The sequence below is a fragment of the Nyctereutes procyonoides genome, unplaced genomic scaffold, assembly GCF_905146905.1.
Source record: "Nyctereutes procyonoides isolate TBG_1078 unplaced genomic scaffold, NYPRO_anot_genome, whole genome shotgun sequence".
NCBI classification, from domain to species: Eukaryota; Metazoa; Chordata; class Mammalia; order Carnivora; family Canidae; genus Nyctereutes; species Nyctereutes procyonoides.
The window spans coordinates 10,649,509-10,674,462 of NW_026575021.1; the positions used below are offsets into that span (position 1 = coordinate 10,649,509).

At 42.7% G+C, this 24,954-nt stretch overlaps 1 protein-coding gene across 5 annotated transcripts in view; it reads right to left on the reverse strand.

The window, feature by feature from the left end:
• Window positions 1-18,934, reverse strand: part of SLAIN2 (SLAIN motif family member 2) — an 89,702-nt gene extending 70,768 nt beyond the window's left edge. Inside the window, exons 1-2 of one of the 5 annotated variants that reach the window (XM_055340668.1) lie at window positions 18,909-18,934; window positions 18,159-18,209 (exon numbers count right to left, since the gene is read on the reverse strand). In XM_055340668.1, coding sequence (XP_055196643.1) covers window positions 18,159-18,209; window positions 18,909-18,919 — 62 coding nt within the window. In that variant the 5' untranslated portion in view covers window positions 18,920-18,934. Of the gene's footprint in view, window positions 1-9,575; window positions 10,291-14,263; window positions 14,403-18,158; window positions 18,270-18,908 lie in introns of those variants that run through there. The other 4 variants (XM_055340660.1, XM_055340674.1, XM_055340653.1 and 1 more) reach the window with 4 other exon arrangements.
• Window positions 18,935-24,954: the final 6,020 nt, after the last annotated feature.

Below are 24,954 nucleotides of genomic sequence, written 5' to 3' on the forward strand. Positions count from 1 at the left end.
AAAAAAAGTAAAAACCACATGCTATCTACCTCTAAGAGAAGTCTATCAATAAAACTGATTGATAAGAAGTCAGATTGAATTTAACATGTCTTCATAAACTTAAGAGAAAACGGATTTAAAGTAAAATGGATTTAACAAGATATGAAGAACTTATTTGAATTCCAATCTCAAACTTTTGCAGGGCAGGGGGGAGTGGAATGGCAGAGGGAGAGAAAGACTCTAAAGCCGGCTCTCCATCCAGCGTGGAACCCCACATGGGGCTCGATCTCACAACCCTGAGATCATGACCTGAGCTGAAATCAAAGCTGGACACTTAACTCACTGAGCCTCCCAGGGGTCCCTCAAACATTTTTAAGAAGAAATAACCACCTCACCAGTTTGAATATTAAACTGCTTAAAACAAGAGGTATGAACACCTGTTCTCAAAGTCTATTTTTAATTTCATTTTTTATGATTTCATGTTCTGCAAAACTTCTTAGGGGCCCTGCCAAGAGCCTGACAATTCATTATCAATTTTTCCTAACATCTCTATTTTCAATCTGTTCTCTCTACTACAGATACAGGGTAAGATTTATTTCAACAATAATCTCTAGAAGAAAAAAAGGAAAAAATAAAATGACAAACTTCTAGATACTAACAACTAATGTCAACTAACAAATACTGACTAGGTAATGCAGTCTTTATGAATATATATACAATATTAAACTCTCTCAAAAGTGCAGCAGAGCAGATGAATAAACAATGTAAAACTCATTTAGAAAAGTATTTCACGTATACACTCCCCTTTTGCCCACATGGTGCAGCTACTATGGAAAACAGTATGGTGGCTCCTCAAAATATTAAACACAGAAATTGGGCAGCCCGGGTGGCTCAGCTGTTTACCTCAGTGCCACCTTCAGCCCAGGGCCTAATCCTGGAGACCCGGAATCGAGTCCCATGTCACGCTCCCTGCATGGAGCCTGCCTCTCCCTCTGCCTGTGTCTCTCCCTCTCTCTCTTTCTCTCATGAATAAATAAAGTCTTAAAAAAAATAAAAATAAAAAGCAAAAAAACCCTACAGAATTACCATTTGATCTAGCAATTCCACTTCTGGGTATATACTCAAAAGAAGTGAAAGCAAGGATTTGAGCAGATATTTGCACACTCATGCTCACAGCAGCATTATTCACAATAGCCAAGAGATGGAGACAACCCCAAACGTCCATTGACAGATGAATGGATAAATAAAACATGGCGTATATATAGAATATTATTCAGTCATAAAAAAAAGAACATCACATGCTACACATGAATGAACCCCAAGGACATATGCTAAGTGTAATAGGCTACCAATAAAAAGATAAATACTACTTGATTCCACTTATGAGGCATCTAATCTCATAGAAACAAACTAAAATGGTGGTTGCCAGGAGCTGGGAAAGGGGAGGCTACGAGCTGCTATTCTGTGGGTGCAGAGTTTCAGTCATGCAGGATGGAAGAATTCAGGGAATCTCCTGCACAGTGAGAATGTGGTTGATGATAATGAACTATATACTTGGAAACTGATGCCTGACTTTTGTGGGGGGTTTTTGACACAAAAAATAGAAAATACATATAAATTCTATATTTAAATATGAAAATCATATGCATCACACAATCTCAGGTTTGGGATAGAAAGATTTAAGTGTTGCTTTCTCTTGCCCACTGAGGATTATAAGACTAGATAAAGCTTTAGAGACACTCCCCACCATCAAAAGGAAATTCTGAGACATTTTATAACATGAATGAACCTTGAAACTTGATATTATGTATATTTTACCACGATTTTAAAAAATGGATCAAAGACCTAAATATAAAATTATAAACCTTTTAGAAGAAAAGATAGGAATAAATCTTGTGATCTTGGATTAGGTACAGGTTTCTTAGACATGAAATAAAAAACACAAGCAAGAATAAGACTTCATAATATTAAAAACTGTTTCAAAGGACGCCACCAAGAAAATGAAAAAACAGAGAATGAAAGAAATATCTGTAAATCACGTATTTCATAAAGGATTAGTATCCAGCATATATAAAGAACCCTTACAACTTACTATAAAGACAAGTAACAATTAAAAATGGGTAAATGGTTTAAATAGACATTTCTCCAAAGATAGACAAATGGCCAATAAATAGCTAAAAACATGCTCAACACCGTTAGTCATTAGGGAAATGCAAATGAGAATCACAATGAGATACAAGTAGAGTGGCTATATAACAAAAAAGACAGACAATAACAAGTGTTGGAGAAAATGTGGTAAAATTGGAACCCTTGTCTATTGCTGATGGGAATGTAAAATGGTACAGCCATGGAAAAGAAAACAGTTTGGCAGTTTCTCAAAAAGCTAAACACAGAGTTACCATTTGACCTAGTAATTCCACTCCTTGGTATACACTAAAAAAAATGACCATATAAAAACCTGTAAATAGTCATAGCAGCATTTTTCATAGAAACCAAAAGGCGGAAAGAACCCAAATTCTCATCAACTGAGGGATGGAGAAAAAAAAATGTGGTAATATTATTCAGGCAGAAAAAGGAATGAAAAAAAATGTTCTTATACATGCTACAACGTGAACCTTGAAAACACTATGCTAAATGAAAGAAGCCAGACACAAAATGTCACATATTACATAACTTCATTTATATGAAATGATCAGAATAGGCAGTTCCACACAAAAAGTATATAAGTGGAGCTGGAGGGAGCAGGAAATGGGAAGTGACTGATAATGAGTTTGGTGGGTTTGTTTGTTTTTTAGCAGAGGAGTGGGAAGGGTACTAATGAAAATGTTCTGGATATAGATAGTGGTGACAGCGGCACAACTCTGAATATACTTAAAAAAAACCCACTAAATTGCACACTTAAGGGCAAGTTTTATTGAATGTGAATTTTTATGGAGAATAATTTATGGAGAAAATAAGTATTTATGAAGAAAAAAAGTATACTGAGGTCATTAGTATCAAAAAAGGGATAGCCCATAATATGGGAGCAAAATATACAAAGATACTAAATGACAAAGAATGGGCAGAAATACCCATTAGCTTCTGTATTTCTGTCAATACTTTGTTCAAATGGAGAGACCGAATAAACATTCTCCAAAGGAAACAATTTCAAATGAGGCAAGGTGATAGACAGTAAGTCAGAATATAACCTAGAATATAGCTTGAAACAGGTTTAGCCCTACCCCTCCAGATAATGTAAAAGAATTGAAATGTTGTCACTGAATTATTATTGATTCAAAATATGTCAATCTAAAATAACATGTCGCAGGTTGAACATATTTTTCCAAAGAAGACATCCAGAAGGCTAACATACATGAAAAGAAGCTCAACATGACTCATTATCAGGGAAATACAAATCAAAACAAAATGAGATCCCACCTCACACCTGTCAGAATGGCTAGAGTTAACAACACAGGAAACGATAGGTGTTGGAGAGGATGCAGAGAAAGGGGAACCCTTACACTGTTGGTGGGAATGCAAACTGGTCAGCCACTCTGAAGAACAGTATGGAGGTTCCTCAAAAAGTTAAAATTAGAGCTACCATGTGATCCAACAGTTGCACTACTAGGTATTTACCGAAAGGATACAAAAATACAGATTCAAAGGAGTACATGTACCCTGTTTAGAGCAGCATTATCAAAAACAGCCAAACTATAGACAGAGCCCATCCATCGAGTGATGGGTAAAGAAGATGCGACATACACACACACAATGGAATATTACTCAGCCATCAAAAAGAATGAAATCTTGTCATTTGCAATGATGTGGATGGAGCTAGAGTGTATTGTACTAAGTGAAATAAGTCAGAGAAAGACAAATACTATATGATTTCACTTATATGTGAAATTTAAGACACAAGACAGATGGATATATGGGAGAGGGGAAAGAGAGGGAAACAAACCACAGGAAGCTCTTTATTGTAAGAGAACAACTGAAGGTTGATGGAAGGAGGCAGGTAGGGGATGGGCTAAATGGGTAATAGGTATTAAGGACAGCATTTGTGATGAACAGTCGCGTTTTATGTGTGATGAATCACTGAATTCTACTCCTGAAACCAATAGTGCACTGTCCGTTAACTAAAATTTAAATAAAAATTTTAAAAATAATAAAATAACATGTCAAAGTGTAGGTAAAAGGAAATATAATTTCCAAAGAGAAAAATAAGTGGGTCTAGAATTTCCAGACCAAACTTATTTCTTGCACAATTCAAAACTGAATTAAGCAAAATATGTGTTTTTTTTCTTTTTAAAGATTGATTGATTGATTGGTTTATGATAGACATAGAGAGAGAGAGGCAGAGACACAGAAGGAGGGAGAAGCAGGCTCCATGCTGGGAGCTCAATGTGGGACTCGATCCTGGGACTCCAGGATCGCGCCCTGGGCCAAAGGCAGGCGCTAAACCGCTGAGCCACCCAGGGATCCCCTAAGCAAAATATTTGTAAAGTTAGAAAAGGAAAAAGCCGGAGGATTCACTATGAACAAGTCAAACCAAATAAAATGCAATTTCTATTTTGATAGGTTTACTTCATTGCAGGTAAGACCCTGTAGGCACAGTATAGCTTAGTTACAGCAAATGATTTGGCAAAATCTTTCATAATATCCATACAAAATGGCATATGGGCTTGATAATAACAAGTGGACAGTTACTGAACAACCACAATGTGTACTGACTAATAGACTGATGTTAATCTGGAGGGATTCTAGCTGAATGCACATTTCAGAGCCCTTTACTCTGGTCATTTTAAGATTTTTAACAACAACTTAAATGAAGATGCATTATACAAAATACGAAAATGACAAAAAATGTCTAACTCAAGACTAACAAATGAAATATAAAAACCTAATTTAAGTATAAAAGCCTATTTCATATATATATGTAAAGAGAGAGAGAGAGAGAAGCCTAAAGAATAGAATTCATTACACAAAAACAGGTTTAGGGAGACTTAGTTTAACAACTTATGTATAAAAGATACTGAGTGTAACAGATACTACTGGATCATATTAAACTTAAGAAACAGAAACCAAAACTGTTAATGAAATATTTGGTTTCAAAAATAAAAACATTTATCTAATACAAGGTGTATCCACCAATATGCTATCTGGTCAAGTAACTTCTAAAACGCTAAGTACAAGGGTACCTGGCTGGCTCAGGCAGTACAGCATACAACTCTAGATCTCAGGATTGTAAATTCAAGCTCCATAGTGTGTACAGAGATTTAAAGAAGTAAAATCTTAAAAAAAAAAACAAAAACAAAACAAAACCCGCTGAGTACAGTTCTGAGTACCATGTTTAATGACAATGAACTCTTAGAATTAAGAAAAAAAAAATGATCCTGATTGAAAGATTAGAAAATTATATTATCTTAGGAAAGAAGAAATAAATTGGGACTGTTTTACTCTGCAGAAGAGATGAGAATGCTCAGTGTGTATGGTTGGGCAGAAGAGGTCAGCAAGATGATGATAGTAGTCTTCAAATACTTTGAGGGGCCATTCACGTGGAAAAGGGATTAAACTTGGAAAAAGCAAAATACAGGGGGAACAGCATAGGCTTTGATGTCAAAAAGTCCTAGATTCAAATCCAGACTTCATCATTTACTGTGTGTTATTTGATGCTTGAAAGATCATGTTTCCTTACCTAGAAAATGATACTTAACTCACAAATGGATGAAAATCAAATGCAAAAATGTTTACAAGCTACTTGGGAGAGCCCAATACACTGTGATGTACAATGATGTTGCTTTCTCTAGACTTTTCTAAATTATTCTAGAATAGTGATTTCCAAAACTCAGACACAACCCATTAATGGGTCACAAAATCAGCTGAATGGATAACTAGCATTTCCCCCCTAAAGAAACAGAAAATATTAGAGCTTACCACACATACCAAAAGTAACTAGTTTTGTGAAACATTTGTTTCAATTATACATATACATGTCTTATAGGCTATGATGTAAAATGCATTTATCATGGAGGATCCAAAATAAATAAATAAACCCACAAAAAGGCTGTGAAAGCCAGTGCTTAGAAGTAGTGTTTCCAAGTGTGTTCTGTAGGTACTAGTTCCTTGGAAGCTCAAAAACGTGAACCACTTAGAAATTTACTATATTCAACATACAATTTGGATATCAAAAAAATCCAGTATTAAAGAAACCTGTTTATTTTTGTTAGATCTTGTTTTTCTCACATATATTTAACCTCAACCCACCATTATTTTTCACACAGTGTCTATTAACATCTTCAGAACCATTATTTTATAGTATATACTTGGGGGAAAACATTACTCTAGATGAAAAAGAAGGTACAATAGGTGTAAATTACAGAAAGATTTTTTGTGTGCTAAGAAAAAATTCTTGATTCTTTGAAATCTTCCTCTCCCTTGCCACTAACACCCACCTCTTCCCAGTTGTACTCCAAAAACATACTTTAAAGCACTTTAAATGATTTATAAAATTTTCAATTCACACAAATCTTTTTAGAAAAAGGACAGGATCGGGATCCCTGGGTGGCGCAGCGGTTTGGCGCCTGCCTTTGGCCCAGGGCGCGATCCTGGAGACCTGGGATCGAATCCCACATCGGGCTCCCGGTGCATGGAGCCTGCTTCTCCCTCTGCCTGTGTCTCTGCCTCTCTCTCTCTCTCTCTATCATAAATAAAAAAAAAAAAAATTGAAAAAAAAATGTGTCAGTGTTTAAAAAAAAAAAAAAAAAAAAAAAAGAAAAAGGACAGGATCAAGATATGGAGCCAGGATCAAAAGAGTAAACAGGAAGCAGCTCGTCAAAAGTAAACTCCTGCATAGTATTTAACACTTGCTTTACCCTGGGATGCCTGGGTGGCTCAGTAGTTGAAAGCCTCCCTTCCGCCCAGGGCGTGATCCTGGAGTCCCAGGATCAGTCCCTCATTGGGCTCCCTGCATGGAGCCGCCTTCTCTCTCTGCCTGTGTCTCATGAAGAAATAAAATCTTAAAAAAAAAAAAAAAAAAAAAAAAAAAAAGACTTGCTTTACCTGAACTCTATGCTCAGAAACCAAAGCAGCAAAATATGTATTCAGCTTCCCCAAGTGGAGTCAATGTGTTCTAATAATACATAATCTAAAATGGGCTCATGAGTGCAGCTAATCCTCATTATTAAGAGCATCATTATCATCACTTGGAAGAGGCATGTGATGATATTTAAGTGATTCTGGATTCTTTTAAAGTGTACACACACCCAAGATTCCTTTGGGAGGACGTGATCTCACACTAATATGAAAAACTGTCACTACCATAGACAGCTCTAATAATACTTCGTATTACTTGGAAATAAAATAACAGCTTGATATCATATATTCGTGTATCTCTGTAATTCAAACCTTCCTAATTGGGAACTACACATATCTGACTCTGCTTCAGCAGTTGTCACAGCATAAAGGCCCTTCCCACTCTTTCCCCATCCCCAGGCTCCTAATCTACCTCTCCTGCCAAGTTTGCCTCAGCTACTCTGAACCATTATTTTCTTCCCAATTTCTAAGCATTATCAGTACTTTTGTTCTTCTTGTTTTGTTTTTCTTTTTTTTTTGGGGGGGGGGCAATTCATTGTATATGTCCTAGCCATTTAACTGCATAAAACTTGGCTCTGGAGACTGTAACTGTCTTGATGAACAGGGATCAACATGTTACGAATCTGGGATCCCCTCGCAGCGGTTTGGTGCCTGCCTTTGGCCCGGGGCATGATCCTGGAGACCAGGGATGGAATCCCACGTCGGGCTCCCGGTGCATGGAGCCTGCTTCTCCCTCTGCCTGTGTCTCTGCCTCTCACTCTCTCTCTCTCTGTGTGACTATCATAAATAAATAAAAATTTAAAAAAAAACAACATGTTACGAATCTTTAGACTTTCCCACAAGAGCCTGTAAGAGCTTACTGAATATTTCATGATTTAAATAACTACGCTTAAGAGTAACTGCAGTTAGTTTTGGAGAGTTTACTATGTGCCAGAGCCGGTGCTAAAAGCACAGGCGGATTATCTCGTGTAATCTTCACAACTCCAGACGGGTAAGAACTATTATTTTCTCCATCAAACCGAGGAAGAAAGTGAAGCTCAGAGTAACCTGCCCAAGGTCATGCAGCTTGTGTGGCAGAGCCAGGGCCTGGAGCCAGGCAAAGGTCTTGATTATCTCGGTGACCGTAAAGTCGCACCTCTGTGATATCAGAGCCCATGAAGAATCCCCATGCCGCTGGGTTAAAAGTTCCGATTTCAACAAACAAGCTGACACATTTTAGCTACAAATCGGGACTTTAGAAAAGGACAAACTAAGACAATTTCTCATATACACCTTTCTGGGGTTGCGACAAAAAGAGGGAGCATGCCCTCCTGTGACTTTTCTCTTTATGTAGGTGGTTTGTGGTACAGGTCACAATTCCACCAAGAAGTAGCTCACCACGATACGGCTTTGGTTTCTCTTTTTAAACAGGGCTCCCTTTTCTCCGGGCCCCTAGGATGACTTGGAAATTAAGGATGGATGGGATGGGTCACTGTCACTCCGCAGCTCCAGAAAAACAAAACAAAACCAGACAGACCCAATTCTTGTTTAAAAAAGAAGAGCCAGGCTCTTGTTCCACCCCCGACTTCCCACACAAAGCGGTGCCATCCTCTGCCCTCTTCGCACAAAGCGAGCTTCACCCCGCCACCCCCAAGGGGAGCGCTGATCACACGGTCCCCCGCCGCGGCCACCGACGCACCACCTCCCACTGGGTCCAAACCTCCGACCACCGCAATGGGCCACTCTGGTCGGCTCCCCACGCCCGGTAGCACCCCCCCCCCGACACCCAGGATGCTCAGGCCACCCTCCGAACGCACGCCAGTCATCTCACACAAAGCGAGATCCCCCTTCCTTACAAAGCGCTCTCCCACCGCCGACTCCGCGGGCGGCGCCGGACCGCAGACCCCGGACACGGCCCGACACGCGCAGGGCCCAGCGCCCGGGTGGCTGCTCCTGCACGCCTCGCAGCCCCAACCCCGCGGACCTTCCCGCAGACCTAAAGCAAGAACCACCCTCCAACCCCCCCCCCCCCCGCAAGCCCCGGTCCGGGTCGGAGGGCCGGTCCCGCTGCACCGCGCGAGGCGCCCAGGAGGCAGGGGGCCCTCGGAAGGCGCTCCTCCGCCATCCCCTCCCCTCCGGGCCGGTCCGGGTCGGAGGGTCGATCCGGCTGCACCGGGCGAGGCACCCAGGAGGCAGGGGTCGGAGGGTCGGTCCCGCTGCACCGAGCGGGGCACGCAGGGGGCAGGGGACCCCTCGAAGGAGCTCCCCCCCCGCCCCGCCGCCGAGCCCCGGCCCAGGTCGGAGGGCTGGTCCCGCTGCACCGAGGGAGGTGCCCAGGGGCAGGGGCCCGTGCCCGTTCAGCCCCGGCCGGAGGGCTGATCCGGCTGCACCGCGCGAGGTGCCCAGGAGGCAGGGGGCCCCTCGAAGGAGCTCCCCCCAACCCCCCTCCCGCCCAGCCCCGGCCCGGGTCGGAGGGCCGATCCCGCTGCACCGAGCCAGGCACCCGGGAGGCAGGGGCCCGTCCCCGCCCAGCGGCCCGCGCTCACCAGCTCTCCTCCTCCTCCTCCCAGCCCGACAGCCGCTCCAGCTCGTCGGGCCGCAGCGGCTCCACCTCGTCCAGCAAGCCGCCCTCGCCCGCGGCCAGCAGGGAGGCGGCGTCCCGCAGCTCGTCGCTGCTCGTCCGCCTGGGGCCCGAGCCGACCCCGCCGCCGGGCTTGGCGTGCAGGCCCGAGGGGAAGGCGCGGGGGGACGCCGCGCCGGAGCACGGGGTGGACGCGGCGGCGCGGCCGGGACTGCCGGGCCCCAGGGAGCCGACGCCCTGCACGGCGCCCGAGCGGCTCCTCAGCTGCTCGTTCTGCTTCTCCAGCTTCTTCACCAGCTCCTGCAGCTTCCGCACCTCCTGGTCCGCGTTCACGTTGGAGTTAACGTCCTCCATCCCGGCCGCCGCCGGCCGCCCGCCCGGACTCACAGCGACACGGAGGGAGCGGGGGGGGGGGGGCGTCGCCGCTCACTCTAGCCGAGGCGCCGGCATGCAGCAGGGCCAGGCCCCGCCGCCAGGGTCCCCCCGGCTCCGGTTCCCAAGCGCCGCTGGCCCCAGCCGAGCCGCCTCATCTGCGCCGGCTCCAGCGTTGGGGGAGGCGGCGCCAATATCCGGCCGCGGCCGCCATCTTCCCTCCGTCCCTCCGCCCCCCGCGGCCCGGCCCCGTCCGTGACCTCAGAGCGTCGGGGCTGGACGCGGCCGCCGGCGGGCGCTCACGGGACCGAGCGCCGAGCGCGGGGGCGTGGTCACGAGCGTGGGCGTGGCCTCAGCCGGAAGGGGCGTGCCCTGAGCGCCGCGGAGGAGGGGCGCTGCCCAGCTCGCGGGGAGGAGCGATTCGGGCCGCAGGCGGGGCCGCTGCGGGGAGACGGGCTCGCGGCGGCGGGAGGGGGTGACGGCCTGGCTGCGCGGCGGCTGCGGCTGCGAATGCGAGCTCCGGCTCTCACTCCGCTCCGCCGATTGCTCTGGGAGGGGCGTGTGAGGTGTCCTCCACCCCCGAACCCTGGCGGGTGGAGCCCGCGCCCGGTCCTGTCCTCTCTCCGCGCTGGTTCTCCGGCGGGCGCCTAGCCGGACCCCTTATTTTGCCTGTTTTGTCCAACAAATATGACTCGATGCCTGCTTGAAATAGGAGTTTGGACGCCTGGGGGGCTCAGCGGTTGAGCACCTGCCTTGGGCCCCAGGGCGTGACCCCGGGGTCCCGGGATCGGGTCCTGCATCGGGCTCCCTGCATGGAGCCTGCTTCTCCCTCTGCCTGTGTCTCTGCCTCTCTCTCTCTCTCTCTTTCTCATGAATAAATAAATAAAATCTTAAAAAAAATAGATTGTCAGGGCTGGCAGGAGCCACAGGGACCCTGGGTGACCTGTTTCTTCCTCTGCAAATGAGAAAACGCAATCCCAAATGGTTGGGAGGTCTAAGGTCAAAATAATAACCAGAAGTTGTTGGGTGCTTACTATGGACCACACTATGCAATGCATTTTTTTTTTTTTTTGCAAAGGTAAGCTGGACACCCAGCGTGGAGCCCGAAGCCCGAGGTCAAAACCTGAGCCCAGGCCAAGAGTGGGCGGCTCACCCGACTGAGCCCCCCGGGCGCCGCGTGCTAAGCGCCTTAGGCGCGTCTCATCGATTAAAACTGTTTTTCCTACTTAGTTTGCTGCACACTGGCTTAGGCGGGGGCATAGGAAACCACTCCTCTCGCCTTTGTTAACGGATGCGTAATCTGCTCTCTGGATCGTTTCTTGAGAAAAGCTTTTTCGTGGTGTGTCTTGACTTTTTAAAAAGTGTATTTAAAGACCTTAATAAATAGGTTGAGGTGTGCTGATGAAGGCTGAGAGACGTGTGAATGTAAAAATCTGCCTTCAGCCGCACCCGTTTATGATGTGTACTACTAACTGCAAAACAAACCAAAAAAAAAAAAAAACATTTAAATGCTTTTTAAAATCACATTCATTATTTTTCAGATGTCAGCTGTGAACTATTTGGCTTGCGTTTGCAGCTTTCCTCTGATTGCCTCCTCCACCCTTGGCTAATAATGACCCAGTCCTGTTTCACCTGGGTGTGCACGCATATGCTGTGGCTTACTTCTACCTTTCAGCCTCTCGGTGCTGTATTTTCCTTGCCTAGAATATTCCACCTGTCAAATCTGATTCCTTTTCTTAAAACCCACCCTCACATATCCAGGAAAACGTTTCCTGACAATTCCACAGGATTTAGCCCTTCTGTTTACTCTAGCATTACCTGATTAATAGCTTTCAACAGGTGTTTCTATTTAAAACTGTTTTTTTGGTTTGTTTTTGTATACTTGATGAAAAGGGACCATTTATTTTTGTTTTTTTCATGTCTAGTGTCTGACATAAGTGGACATTCAATATCTGGTTAGTTGAAAGTTGAGAAGAATGTAAACTCTGACAGATCAAGGACTAGATACTTATTTATAGCAAAAGAAGCATTGAGTATTTTCAAAGTTTGCTACTTATAAAGAAGTATTTTCCTAGATATCTATACTTGGTCAAAAGATGTCTTATTTGGTTACAGAATAATTGTGTATTATCTATATAATGCACGTCTGAATATCATCGCTGTCCCTGACACATCTGAACTAGTTGCTAGAGGATTCAGTATCATGACTGCTGCACATATAGCACTTTTCACTTGCATTTAACAGCTTGAGCAATAGATTCCAACTACCCAGATTCTCTAATGAGAACACCTCAAATATATTCCTTGAAAGGAATAGTTCATATGACATTATGAAGTTAAACACTAATATTTCACGGAAACAAGAAAAGGTCGGTGTGGCATGGGGCAAGGAATGGAGAATCAAGAAGGCCCAGTGGCAGATACTAGCTATACCACAAATATGATGCTTGAACTTAATCTCTAATTCTTAAGCAAGTCATACTGGCTGTATAATTAAAATATATCTGAACACTTCCTGGCACCTCCACTGGTACCGCTGCCATTCAAGTTCCCATCTTTTCTTGTCTCGCTAACTATAGTACTCTCTTAGTGGGCTGTGCCACTTTGCTGCTTATAATCTGTGATGCATGCAGCAATCGGATGATCCCTTGCTTAGTCGCATCAGGTCACTCCCTTGCTAGGAACCTCCACTCGCTTCTCAACATACTTAAAATACCAAGTCCTTTTCTTGGCTCTAAGACTGGATACTTGGCAACTTGTGCAAGTATCTCATTGACTACTGATCACTCTTCCCCACCATCACCCACTGCAGCCACAATGGCCTTTATGATGTTTTTTGTTTGTTTGTTTTTGTTTTTTTTTAACATGCCAGGGCGCCTGTGTGCCTCAGTCGGTCAAGCATTGGCCTGTAGCTCAGGTTATAATCCCAGGGTTCTGGGATCAAGTCCCACATTGGACTCTTTGGTCAGTGAGGAGTTTGCTTCTCCCTCTGCCCCTCCCCTCGGCTCATGCTTATTCTCACTCCCAAAAATAAATAAAATCTTAAAATAAAAAAACATGCCAAACATGTTTCTACTGTAGGAACTTTGTACTTGCTATACCTTCTATCTAGGATCCATTCTTCCTCCACATTGTCACATTACTAACTCTCCATTCAGGCATCAGCTCATATATCACCAACTAAGTTCACTATCCCCATGATTATGACCCTCATAAAACAGAATCCTTATTCCCCACGCTTTTAGCTTGTTTCATTTTTCCTCTGACACATCGTCTACTTTTTTCTTTGTTGCCTATATCTCCCCAGTAGAATATGAACTATGTGAAAATAGGGTCCACGGCAGGATCCCTGGTGCCTAGAACAGTGGCTACTCTATTGTAGATGTTCCATAAATGTTGAATAAATGATGGATTTAGGTCAAGTGAACCCTTTAACAGAGAACTTCAGATAAGTATGTCTGTTAGGTCTCAAGGCATTAAAGTGGAAATTCCTAATAATGTTGAATGGTTGGGTTTTTTTAAATTATATATTTCTCTTCCCAAGAGCAACATGTCACATTATATATGTCATCCTCAAAACTAGGTCATCCTCCACTTCCTGAGTGCCAACAGCCCTTCAGAATTGCTGAGGAGAGAAAGTCTCGGGTTCTCACTTAAAAGTATGAGGACAAGAATATTTCCATCCTGTCCTAAATGTTGCACGGATCCTTCTCTTTCAGGTTAACTCCAATACTGTCTTTTCTGATGACTCAGAAGTGTCAGAGCATGTTTTTAAAAAGTTGCTCTAAAAGCGGCCCTCACATGGAGATATGAGAAGTTAAGCTGGTAGGTGTCTGCAGTGCGCAACTAGATTTTTTCAGGTGTTGTCTTTTATGATAAGCTTGCTTTGTTTCTGGCTGAAGGAGTTGCTTCTTTTCTCAGCAGGTGTGGCCCTTTCCATAACTTGCTCCCACTTGCGTGCTAGCTCCTGCCAAAACTCCTGACAAAGTGGAAAATATTACAAAGCACTGTAAGTATTTAGAGTGAAAAACTATTACTCAACGGCTTAAAGGATTTCGGCAGTCCTAAAATCTTAAATCAAGATGTATATGCATATGTGTGTGTATGTGTAACTGAGCACATGCCCAAAAGTAGTTTAGAAACTACAAGGCACTTAGAGAAATATTTACATTTGTTTAAGACATGCTCAGATTTGTTGAAGAAACCTTTACTGTCCAACACATCCATTTTCTCCTCACACGCACCCACTTGGCTAGTCATTTCCTATGTGTCCTCTCTCACCTGTTCTTCACCAGCATCCTTCTCCCAGGTGTACCTCCTCAGGTCTATCAAGGGGCCTCTTCTTCACTGTCTTGGCACGTGCCATTTTAAGAAGGAATCTCAGGAACTCCAAAGGCTAGGTGTAGACGAGATTCTAGACTGAAATCGTGGGGGCAAAAAGAAGAGGGACCAAGGATTTGTACCTTAGAAGTTTTTTACTCAGCACGGATCAGGTCTTACTGTTACGGGATACCTCAAAAGGGACCATAATGGCAGGCATCACTTCCTTCCAGAAGGTCCTCTGGCCAGAGGGTGGCCACCTATCACACTGTTGGAGGCCTGTATTGTATTGATGTGGGGGTGAAGAGGTTCATGATCAGGGCAGAGGTGAACATTCTCTTAAACTCTTAAGAGGCTTCTATCTTAGCCCTGAAGGAAACAATACCTTATCTCTCACCCTTTTGGCGGTAGTAAAAGGGAGATAAAATTGCTAAATAACATTTACTATTTCCTCTGTAAGTAGTACATCAGCAGCACAGTATAGTTGGAAAAGTGAGATTTGAACTACTTCTGAGCATCCATGATCTAGAAAACCTACCATTTAGGGAAAGGAGAAAACTTATTAAGAATCATCCAAATCTCCAGGTTGATTATACAAGTCCCAATAATCTAATCTGGGCTCTAAAATATATTATTCTAAATAAAATAAAATAAATATATTATTCTGAGTATTGATTTAGAGATGCTATAGAGATAGTAGACTATGGATAGAGATTTATATTAGGCTAAAGTAAATGAAGCTGTCATTGAGATATTTACATATTCTTCTATCTCGGAAGTTGTAGACAATTCCATTCTTTTTTTTTTTTTTTTTTTTGACAATTCCATTCTTGAGACTGTGAGATACTCCTGGAATATTACAGACTGAAAGACATCATCAACTATTCAATTTGTCCAAGCATGCCTAGAAGGTTACTTCTTATTTATCATCACCCTTATGTAAATACAGTTATATGTACTCTAGAATATTAATTCTGTAATTATCCAGGTCTTTCTGAATTGGCCCAATAATAAGAGTAGCTAACAATTATTGACCACTTTTAAGAACATAATAATTCATTTAAAACTCACAATAGTTCTTTGAGGTTGCTGCTCATTATCATCTTATTATCATCTTCATTCTATGAACGAGGAAACTGAGATAGAGAGGTAAGATAATTTCCCGAGTTCCATGGCCAGGAAGTAGTAGAGCTAGATTTGAACTCAGGTGGCCTGACTTCAGAATCTGCATTCACAACCCCCAACAATCCACAACCAAATGAGTTCTCCCATGTTTTCTTTATAGGTGTACCGGTATCAGTCAGCTGCCATCCAGAGTAGAGACTGGGGGCAAGGGTTATTGCCTTTATGATACCCAATGACTCAATCCTCTTGCTCTAAGAGCATGTTTGCCAGTTTTGAAGTCTCAGCCCAACACTTTGAAACAATCCATTCCTTAGAGAGGGAGGCAATTCCTCCAACTCTTGCTTAAAAGACTAGTAGGCCATTTACTTGGACAGTATTTCAGGTATTTGAGAGGTGGATGCAGGAATCTTTAAGAACTACCCCTCTTCCTGCAGTCAGCAGTTTGCTAAGATGAAGCTCCAGCATCTGAGCTTCTCACTGGGAAAAGCTAGTGGATTAATCCATCCTGTAGGGGTTTAATAGGGAAGGAGTTAGTAGGGAGAGTCTCTTACCAATGGCAGTAGTACACCTAAATCAACCAAGCGTGAAGATTTATAAGGGGATTTACTGGCAAGAGTCCTAGGCCTATAATTGAGAGAAGAAAAATTTGAACCAGTCCTGACATAAGACTAAAAACAGATATCAAAAGAGTAAGTATAGAAACCAGGGAAGCAGAGCAAGGAACAGTGGTCTCAACAGCACATGAGAAGGTGACCCTTGGCAAATGCTAAATCTAAGCGACAGCAGGCACTTGCCTTTCTACGGCCTTTGTAGCGAGATGTGTAGGGGAAACAGTTGCATTTAAAGGGCCATTGATGCAGTTGCCTGGCAGGATTGTGAGCTTCTAGCGTTGAGACACATTGGAAACCAGATATGCTGGACTAGGCCCAATCTGCGAAGCTCCCTGATGCACAAGAGTCCAGCATTGTGTTCATCTGTAAACAGATTCTATCTCCCCAAAGTTCTTGGAAACCAGATAGCCCTTCATCTCACATCCGCACTTTAGTCCAGAGAAATGAGGGTAGGCTCTTGGTCAGAGCAGGGAAGGGCTGAGCAGTAGGGCATGGCACAGGCGGTTCCTCTGTTATCAGCGGGGATGGTTTCCTTCAAATAGGGCACCTGAACACGACATGGTGGCTCAGAGTTCAAATAGAGCTGCTCTGTCTGCTGGCATGTTTGTCTACCAGCGTTATTGCAGGACTTATTTCTTCTTTTCTACCAACACCATTCTCCCAAATTGTTTTGAGCTTTCACCTTTGCCTATTTTTCCAGCCCAGGTCGTTTGATCGTGTGGTGTGGCCAGGTATTTAGGCAAGGTCACACGCAGCTATGCGCTGTTCTGCATAAGTATCCTCTGACTCTTGAACCCAAATTATGATGCGGTATCATTTATAGACAGCTCAAATTTTGCTGTGCACTGGCAGCAGGACAGATCATGGTGTTTACCAGAATCATCCTGGCAGGGAGAGGGTATGTATATAATACGATAGCCTGGAAGTGCGTGCTGCTGTCAAAGATGGGATTGCAGGCTGCATGGATGACAATGAATTTTCCCAAAAGGCAGAGTAAAGAGATGCCTTTTTACTTCCCCACCTCAGATGCATTCAGACCTACATCATAATGTTGCACAAAGTGCCCCCCAAGAGTGGGCGTGGCCTGTTAGAGGACAAGCAGAAAAGAACTCCTCCTACACTTAGTCAACAGACTAACAAAGGTCACCACCTTCGCGCAGAAGCTGACGTCCTCACTGAACACAATAATGTAGTTGTCACCTCTTCTACATAATGGTAGCAATGGGCTTGATCCTGGAGCCTTAGATTTGGGCAAGAGCATCCAGTTGTCCCTTAAAGGGTCAGCCTAGCAGTGGCACCAGTCAGGATTAGTACCAGGAGCAGAAAATATGGGCAGCAGAAAAAAAAAATCCAAAATGAGGCTCCGGGCTAATTTTTATTGGGTCAGTCCAGTTGAAATCATGCAAAGTTCAGACAGTCCTTTTTCTAGCCTTCAAACAAATGGCAAATACCACTTCTTCTTTTTTTTTTTTTTTCTTATATTTTCCTATAGTTCCTACATTCAACTCTTTAGTTCATCTGAGATTTACTCTGGTGTGTTATGTGAGGCCTACCTCTAAATGGACATGTTCATATAAAGCACTATTGTATGCTGGGTCAACATTTATGCATTTGGTCATTGTTGCTAGTTCAAGGTACACTGTTTGGTGCCAGAGATGATAAATATCCCAAGGAATGTGCTCCTTATTCTGCAGCAGCTTATTATCCATTTGAGGAGATGAGTGTACCTAGGTAACTAACTGTACATATAAAGCAGCCTGTGAAAAGTGCCATATGAGCAACATAGAAAAGAGAGACTACGAGGGCTTTTTTGTGTGTTTTTTCCTCTGATTTTTTTCCCTATGTTTTTTTTTTTTTTCCTCTGAAAAAATATTAGGGGAATAGAAATCTATTCCTTCTGCCTGAAATAATAAGAGTTTTCCCAGAAGGGATGTGATTTGGGATGAACCTTCAGGGATAGGTAGTTGGTTGTAATGAACAGAAAACCACTTGAATCATCTCAATAAAAATGATGAAGGATAGTTGGAAGAAAAGCAGGCAGGGACCAGCCCCTGCCCCCACCCCCCCACCTCCCCACCACAACCAAGAGGAAACCATGCTTGAAAGGATTTTACACCCACCTTGGAAGGAGCCCTCCATCCTTTCCCACGACATAGATTGATGACAAAAACCTGATTGGATGAGAGACGCAGGGAAGGTTCATCAGATTAAAACAGCCTGCCAACAGCCCATAAAAACCCCTAGACGTAGAAACTCCAGTGGCAACCCCTTTGGGTCCCTTCCCTCTTCAGGAGCATTGTATCCTATCACTCAATAAATTTGCTTTGCTGCCTACCACTCTGTCTGGTCTAGCTCTTCATGCTTCGGAGGGGTGTGACCCCAAGAACAGTGGGCACCAAAGGAGAAGAAATCCTGTACCAAAAAGAGGGATTTATCCACTCTCACTTCAAAGAATGTATACCAGAAGCAAACCGGCAGAAATATGAAGAGCCAGCACAAGGCCATTTACCATACTGTTATTCATAACAGCAAAAGATTGAGAGCAACCCAAATGTTATCAGAATGGGACTAGTTGAGAAAACTATAATACGTCCACACGATGGAGGATTGTGCTTCGATGAAAGGGAAAGATCTCCGTGTGTCTCCAGAATACCTGATTCAGAACCGAGCTTAGTAGAAGAAGCAGGGAGGGATGTAAGACATGCATATTTTACCTGTAAAAAGAAACAGTGCAATAAATAATGAATAAAAATGGTAACCAAATGGGGAAGGAGGAAACAGAGCAGAGGGCATAGAAATAGAATCTACAAAAAAAAAAAAAAAAAAAAAAAAAAAAAAGAAGAAGAAAAGAAAAGAAAAATAGAATTTACCTTGAATTCATCTTGTAACATAGTTCTGGTGTTAGAACCGTGTAAATATTTACATGACTTAAAAACCTAAAGAGAAAAGAGTTATTAAAAGGTAGTATTCTAACATCTGATGTTAGGAAATAGAGTGCGACCAGGCCCCTTGAGGCCTAGACCTACAAAGCAAGAAATCAACGTAATGTCCTCCATTTCCATTAGTGATTTATTCAGTTATTTAATCCCCATATTTATTGAGCACTTACCATGTACCAGGAACCAGGCATAGGAATTGGGCATATAGCAAAGAACCAAACAGACCAGACCTCATGGAGCTTACATTTTAGTGACGGGTGACAGACAATAAACACGTAAGCACAATGTAGAGTATGCCTTATGATGATGGCGCTATGGAGAAAAATGAATCAGGGAAAGAGGATTAGAGGCATGGGTGGGGATGGGATTCCAATGTTAAACAGAGTGGCCAGGCAAACTGTCACTGAGAAGATGGCACTTGAGCAAAAGTTTGAAGGTAAGGGAGCAAGATACACAGGTAACTAGGGAAGAACATGAAATAGAACCGAATGGCAAGTGCAAAGGCCCTGAGGCCATAATGTGCAAGCTTTAAGGAAGAATAAGTTCTTTATGGCTAAACTGGAGTGAATGAAGAGCGGGGGGCGGGGGGAATCAGAAGAGATGAAGTCAGAGAGATGGAGGAAAGATTCTATCGGGCTGAGAAGGCCATTGTAAAGACTGACTTTTACCTAAAAGAGAAGAAAAAGGGAAGGTTTTGAGCCAAGAAGTGATATAACCTGATTTATATTTGAATAAGATCTCTCTCTTCTCTGCTTCTTGCACATTTGCCAGCTTCTCATTCCCCTGATTCTCTTGCAAAACTTCTGCTTACTCATGGCTTCTGTGTTCCCTTCATAACATCAGCTTCCATGTGGTTTGGTGTTGTAACAACCGTTGACATTTCAGCTCATATGCCCAACTGTGACCTAATCACTCAGTCTCTCAGTGTCCTAATTCCAGATTCTTGGGTGATATAATGTTAGACTCACATATTATTTAGTCTAACTAATATTAGTCCACTGTGGTAGAACAAGCCGAGGCCAGCTCTCACATGTGAACGGGATCCCACAACATTTCCCAGAAGGGATTATAGACCGAGAGGTAATGGCTGGCGCATCAACTTCATCAGGTACCCCAAATATTTTGGGTTCTTAGTCCATACCTAACAGTCAATAAATCTAGCTTATTTAGTAAGCAAACCTATAATCACATCATACTGATGTAGTGCTCAGTGACCGCTTACAGGGAGTAGTAATAATAGATGACTTTATAATGCCCTGTGCTGAAACAGCTTCTAAAACTATTTGTGGTTAAGGATCAGTTCTCTTATTTTTTACTTTCAAACCGTAAGGAGAATAATACTTTTGTAAAATATAAGGAAGCTGAATTCTTAGAACAACTAAATTTAAGAAGACATACACAATTGAAACCTCTTTTTTTTTTTTAAATTAGATTCAACACACAGAAAATTACTCTGTCAAAGTGCTAAAAAAGTCTCTGAATGCGTGGTCTCCATTTCTGTGCACTTACTAGGCACTAGTCACAAGCAGTTCCGCACTTTAAATAGCACACTCATTTATCCAAATAGTAGCTACATTTTGCAATCATGGCAGCAGGTGGATGATATTTCATATTCTGAATGAGTACATTAAAGAAAGGAAGTTAGGTTGTTGTTGTTTGTACTTTCCTCACTCTTCCCAGCAGATAGGTTTAGTGACCTGCATGTAGTTTCTAAGGAACCCTTGTTGATTGAAGTAGTTCCCTAGGTAAGGACATGTTTTGTCACAGGAACAACAATGTGTAATTTGTTCTATTTAGATTTGCTGTTACAGATTAGCTCTACCACTAACTATACCCGAAATAGGTCTGATTTTCTCTTGGGTTAGTAATGGGAGAAACAAAGGGAAAAGGAATTATCTTTCTTAAATTTCAGAGAAAGACAAAGAAAAGGCATTCACACTGAATTACAGGGAAGGCTGTTTCTAAACATTCACCTTTCATAAAGATCTAAAATCCTGATTCTGTAGTTGACTTGAGGACCATTTTCTTTTTCTTTCTTTCTTTCTTTCTTTCTTTCTTTCTTTCTTTCTTTCTTTCTTTTTTTTTTAGGACCATTTTCTTAGTTTAGCAAGTAGTTAAGCTTAATTGTAATGCTAAGTTCTCTATACAGAGGATTAAACTGGTTTAAGCCCAATATTTTATAGATTCATCATCTAAGACAAATGTAACAACTACTATAAGGAATAATAAATAAATCTTAGTTTTTTACAAACTACCTCTCTACAATCATCGATCTGAGAGAAATCATAGAATAAGATTACTCTGGTAGCAGCAAGCCTTGACTATTGGTTTATTTCCCAAGACTATATGACTTTCTTTATCCACAGAATTCTGGGTAACCAGACTTAAATTCATACACAGATGTAGTTTAAAAATATCTGAAATGGTTGTGGGGAATTAGAAGGGAACATTTAACTCCCTTAGTATTCCCTTACCTTTCTTTTATTTTTATTTTTATTTTTTTATTTTATTTTATTTTTCTAAGATTTTCTTTATTTGAGAGAGAGAGAGGGAGAGAGCACAAGCAGGGGAAAAGGTGACGGATAGTGAGAAGCAGACTTCTTGCTGAGCAGGAAGCCCTATAAGGGGCTCCATCCCAGGACCCTGGGAGCATGAACTGAGCTGAAGGCAGACGCTTAACCGACTGAGCCACCCAGGCACCCATTACTGCCTTGGAATTCTTTGAAAGATAGTTATAAATGTTCCAGGTTTTGTTTTTATTCACACAGTATCAAAATAGTTCACATTCCCTGAAGCAGGAAAAACAAAACAATACCCACCTTGACCCTTGGCCACAATCTGCTCTTTAAATAACAGACACACAGAAAATTTAAAAACAGAGAAACTATTTTTAAAGAATTATTTCAAATGCATCATTGCCAGGAATTTAAATTGTTCTCCATACCAATTGTTATGAAAATACAATATTGTTTTCAAAATATCCCCTACCTTTTAGAAAGAGGTATCAATGTTTTTCTTAGGAAAAACAGGTCTATGGACACCTGGGTGGCTCAGTGGTTGAGTGTCTGCCTTTGGCTCAGGATGTGATCCTGGGGTCCCAGGATGGAGTTCCTCAATGGGCTCCCTGCATGGAGCCTGCTTCTCCTTCTGCCTGTGTCTCTGTCTCTCTCTCTGTGTTTCATGAATAAATAAATAAATAAAATCTTAAAAGAAAAGAAAAGCAGGTAGAGGTTTTACAAGCTACAAATGAGGAAATAAATTTGAATAAATTCACTTGTAAAAAGTGCTGCACTTTTTCCCTTCACCATTCTGAAAGCATTTTCCAGAGCTGTATATATAGAGGATGTATATATAGGGGATGCCTGTTGTTTTTTCTGCTTAGCTCATCCTCTTCCCGCTGCCCCACCTGCCTGCTTGGTGGGAGATGTTTCTCCCTAGATCTTTTGCATTTCTGCATAGCTTGTGAGTGAGGCACTGGTTGCCCTTGTTCTGTATTATCTTTTCAAGAATGTTTACACAGCAAACAGCCTTGGAATATAGAGATGGTGTGTCTCTGGGGAACAAAGAGTAGGTCTGTTTACTATCCAGCATTATAAAGCCAATGCGTCTTCCTAGAGTCAAGGTCAGGCGTGCATACTACCCATTATAAAAAAATTTAGCTCCCCTTACTCAGGGGTTCTCACCTGTACCACAGCTCCTTGGATGTGCAAGCACCACGGGCTCTCTTCAGTGTCCCACCCTGTGGGAAGCAGAGCTTAGAGCCAGTGCAAACGCTGGGACTCTGGCTACTACTATTGGTCTGAATGATATATTGTTCTCTCTCTCTAATGCAGGAGTCTTGTGTCTTCTGCTAGTGTCCATGAAGCTGTGGCAGGCTAACTTGTTAGTTTGCTGGTAGAGCAAAATCCATAAGTTTTTTACACTACCCTAGTTTCTGCTTTGACTTTTTTTAAATCTTTTTTTTAATAATAAATTTATTTTTTATTGGTGCTCAATTTGCCAACATACAGAATGACACCCAGTGCTCATCCTGTCAAGTGCCCCCCCTCAGTGCCCATCACCCATTCACCCCCACCCCCCGCCCTCCTCCCCTTCCACCACCCCTAGTTCGTTTCCCAGAGTTAGGAGTCTTCATGTTCTGTCTCCCTTTTTGATATTTCCTACCCATTTCTTCTCCCTTCCCTTCTATTCCCTTTCACTATTATTTATATTCCCCAAATGAATGAGACCATATAATGTTTGTCCTTCTCCGATTGACTTATTTCACTCAGCGTAACACCCTCCAGTTCCATCCATGTTGAAGCAAATGGTGGGTATTTGTTTGACTTCTTTCTTAAGACGCATGTGTACCTTTCCCCTTCAGCTTCTGGAGAGAACTCTGTGTCTGCACAATACATCTTCCTTTTAGTGAGGCTTAAATGGGCTCCCATTCCTTATAATCAAAAATAGTCTGATCCCGCCAAGAAAACGTGTTTATTTATGAAAATTGAACAATAGGAGGAAATATTCAAGTGGTTTTCTAAGTGGTTCCATTCAACAAATCTTTGTTGAGTAGCTACAACGTTCTGTGTATTATGCTGCACGCTGGGGCTACGGTAGTAAACGGCATATATGACTCATAGGGCTTCAATTCTCAGAAGAGGAGCAGCCCAGAATATAAGTAAACCATAATAATTACAAATACTACAAAGTGCTATGAAGAAAACAAAACCGGGCCAAAGACAGAATAGAAAGGGAAGTCACCTTACGGAGAGTGACTGGTGACTGTGAGAGGGGCAGATTTAAGCTGAAATGAGGCAGATTAGAAGGCAGATGATCAGTACAAATGGAAGGAAAAGTAGGAGCCTTGACATGGGAAAAGCTTAAGAAATGTGAAAATTGAGAAAAGAACAAATGAGTAAGTGTAGTGTAGGCATTCTTCTGATGCCAGGTGGTACAGAGGCGACTTAAGGCAAGAGCCAGATTATTCAGGGCCTTACCATCCAACAAAGGAGTTTGGATTTATTCTGTGTATGATGAGAAGTTTTTTTTTTTTTTTAAGATTTCATTTATTTATTCATGAGACACACACACGCAGAGGCAGAGACACAGGCAGAGGGAGAAGCAGGCTCCGTGCAGGGAGCCCAATGCGGGACTCGATCCCGGGTCTCCAGGATCACGCCCTGAGCTGAAGGCTCAACTACTGAGCCACCCAGATGCCCCCAATGAAGAGCTATTGAAGACTTTTAAGCCCTTGAATGACAGGACCCAAGTTAACACACACAAAAAAAGATTTTTGCGGGGCACCTGGCTGGCTCAGTTAGAAGGGCCTTTGATTCTTGATCTCGGGATTGTGGGTTTGAGACCCACAGTGGGTGTAGAGTTTACTAAAAAAATAAATACACTTAAGAGATTTTTGCTGTGTGGAGGATAGTTGGGGGAAAGCAAAAGTGGAAATGGAGAGGCCACTTCAGAGGTGGTTGCTTTGTTCAGGAGAGAAACGATGGTGGCCAAGAACAAGTGGTGGCAGCAGAGATAGTGAAAGTAGATTCCAAGTCCTGAGGAGACTGCAACAGTGGAAGTGGGTGGGAGTGGCAACCCGGAAGACTGGGGGTGGGGTAGGGAAGTATGGGTCTGTAGAAATCAAATTTGTCATGTTGGGCTATGTTTAGTTTGATATTTCTGGGCAGTACCCAAGGGTAGATATCAAGTTGGCCACTAAAGATGGGAGCCTTGAGTTAGATGCAAGATCCAAGTTAGACATATGAATTGGGCGGGGGATGGGGTGGGGGGAGGTCATTGATATGTACACGGTATTTGCTTCCAGGATTCCTAAGCTTTAAGTCTTCTTTCAGTTTATTCTCTTTCTAAGCCTCAGTGCCCACCTTCCACAATTTGGGGTATGCAGGAACTTCTGAATCTCCAGCAAAACACCCACAGAACTTGGAGAACCAGGAACACGGTCTCCAGATCTCTCTCTACCCAACGGAGCCACCAT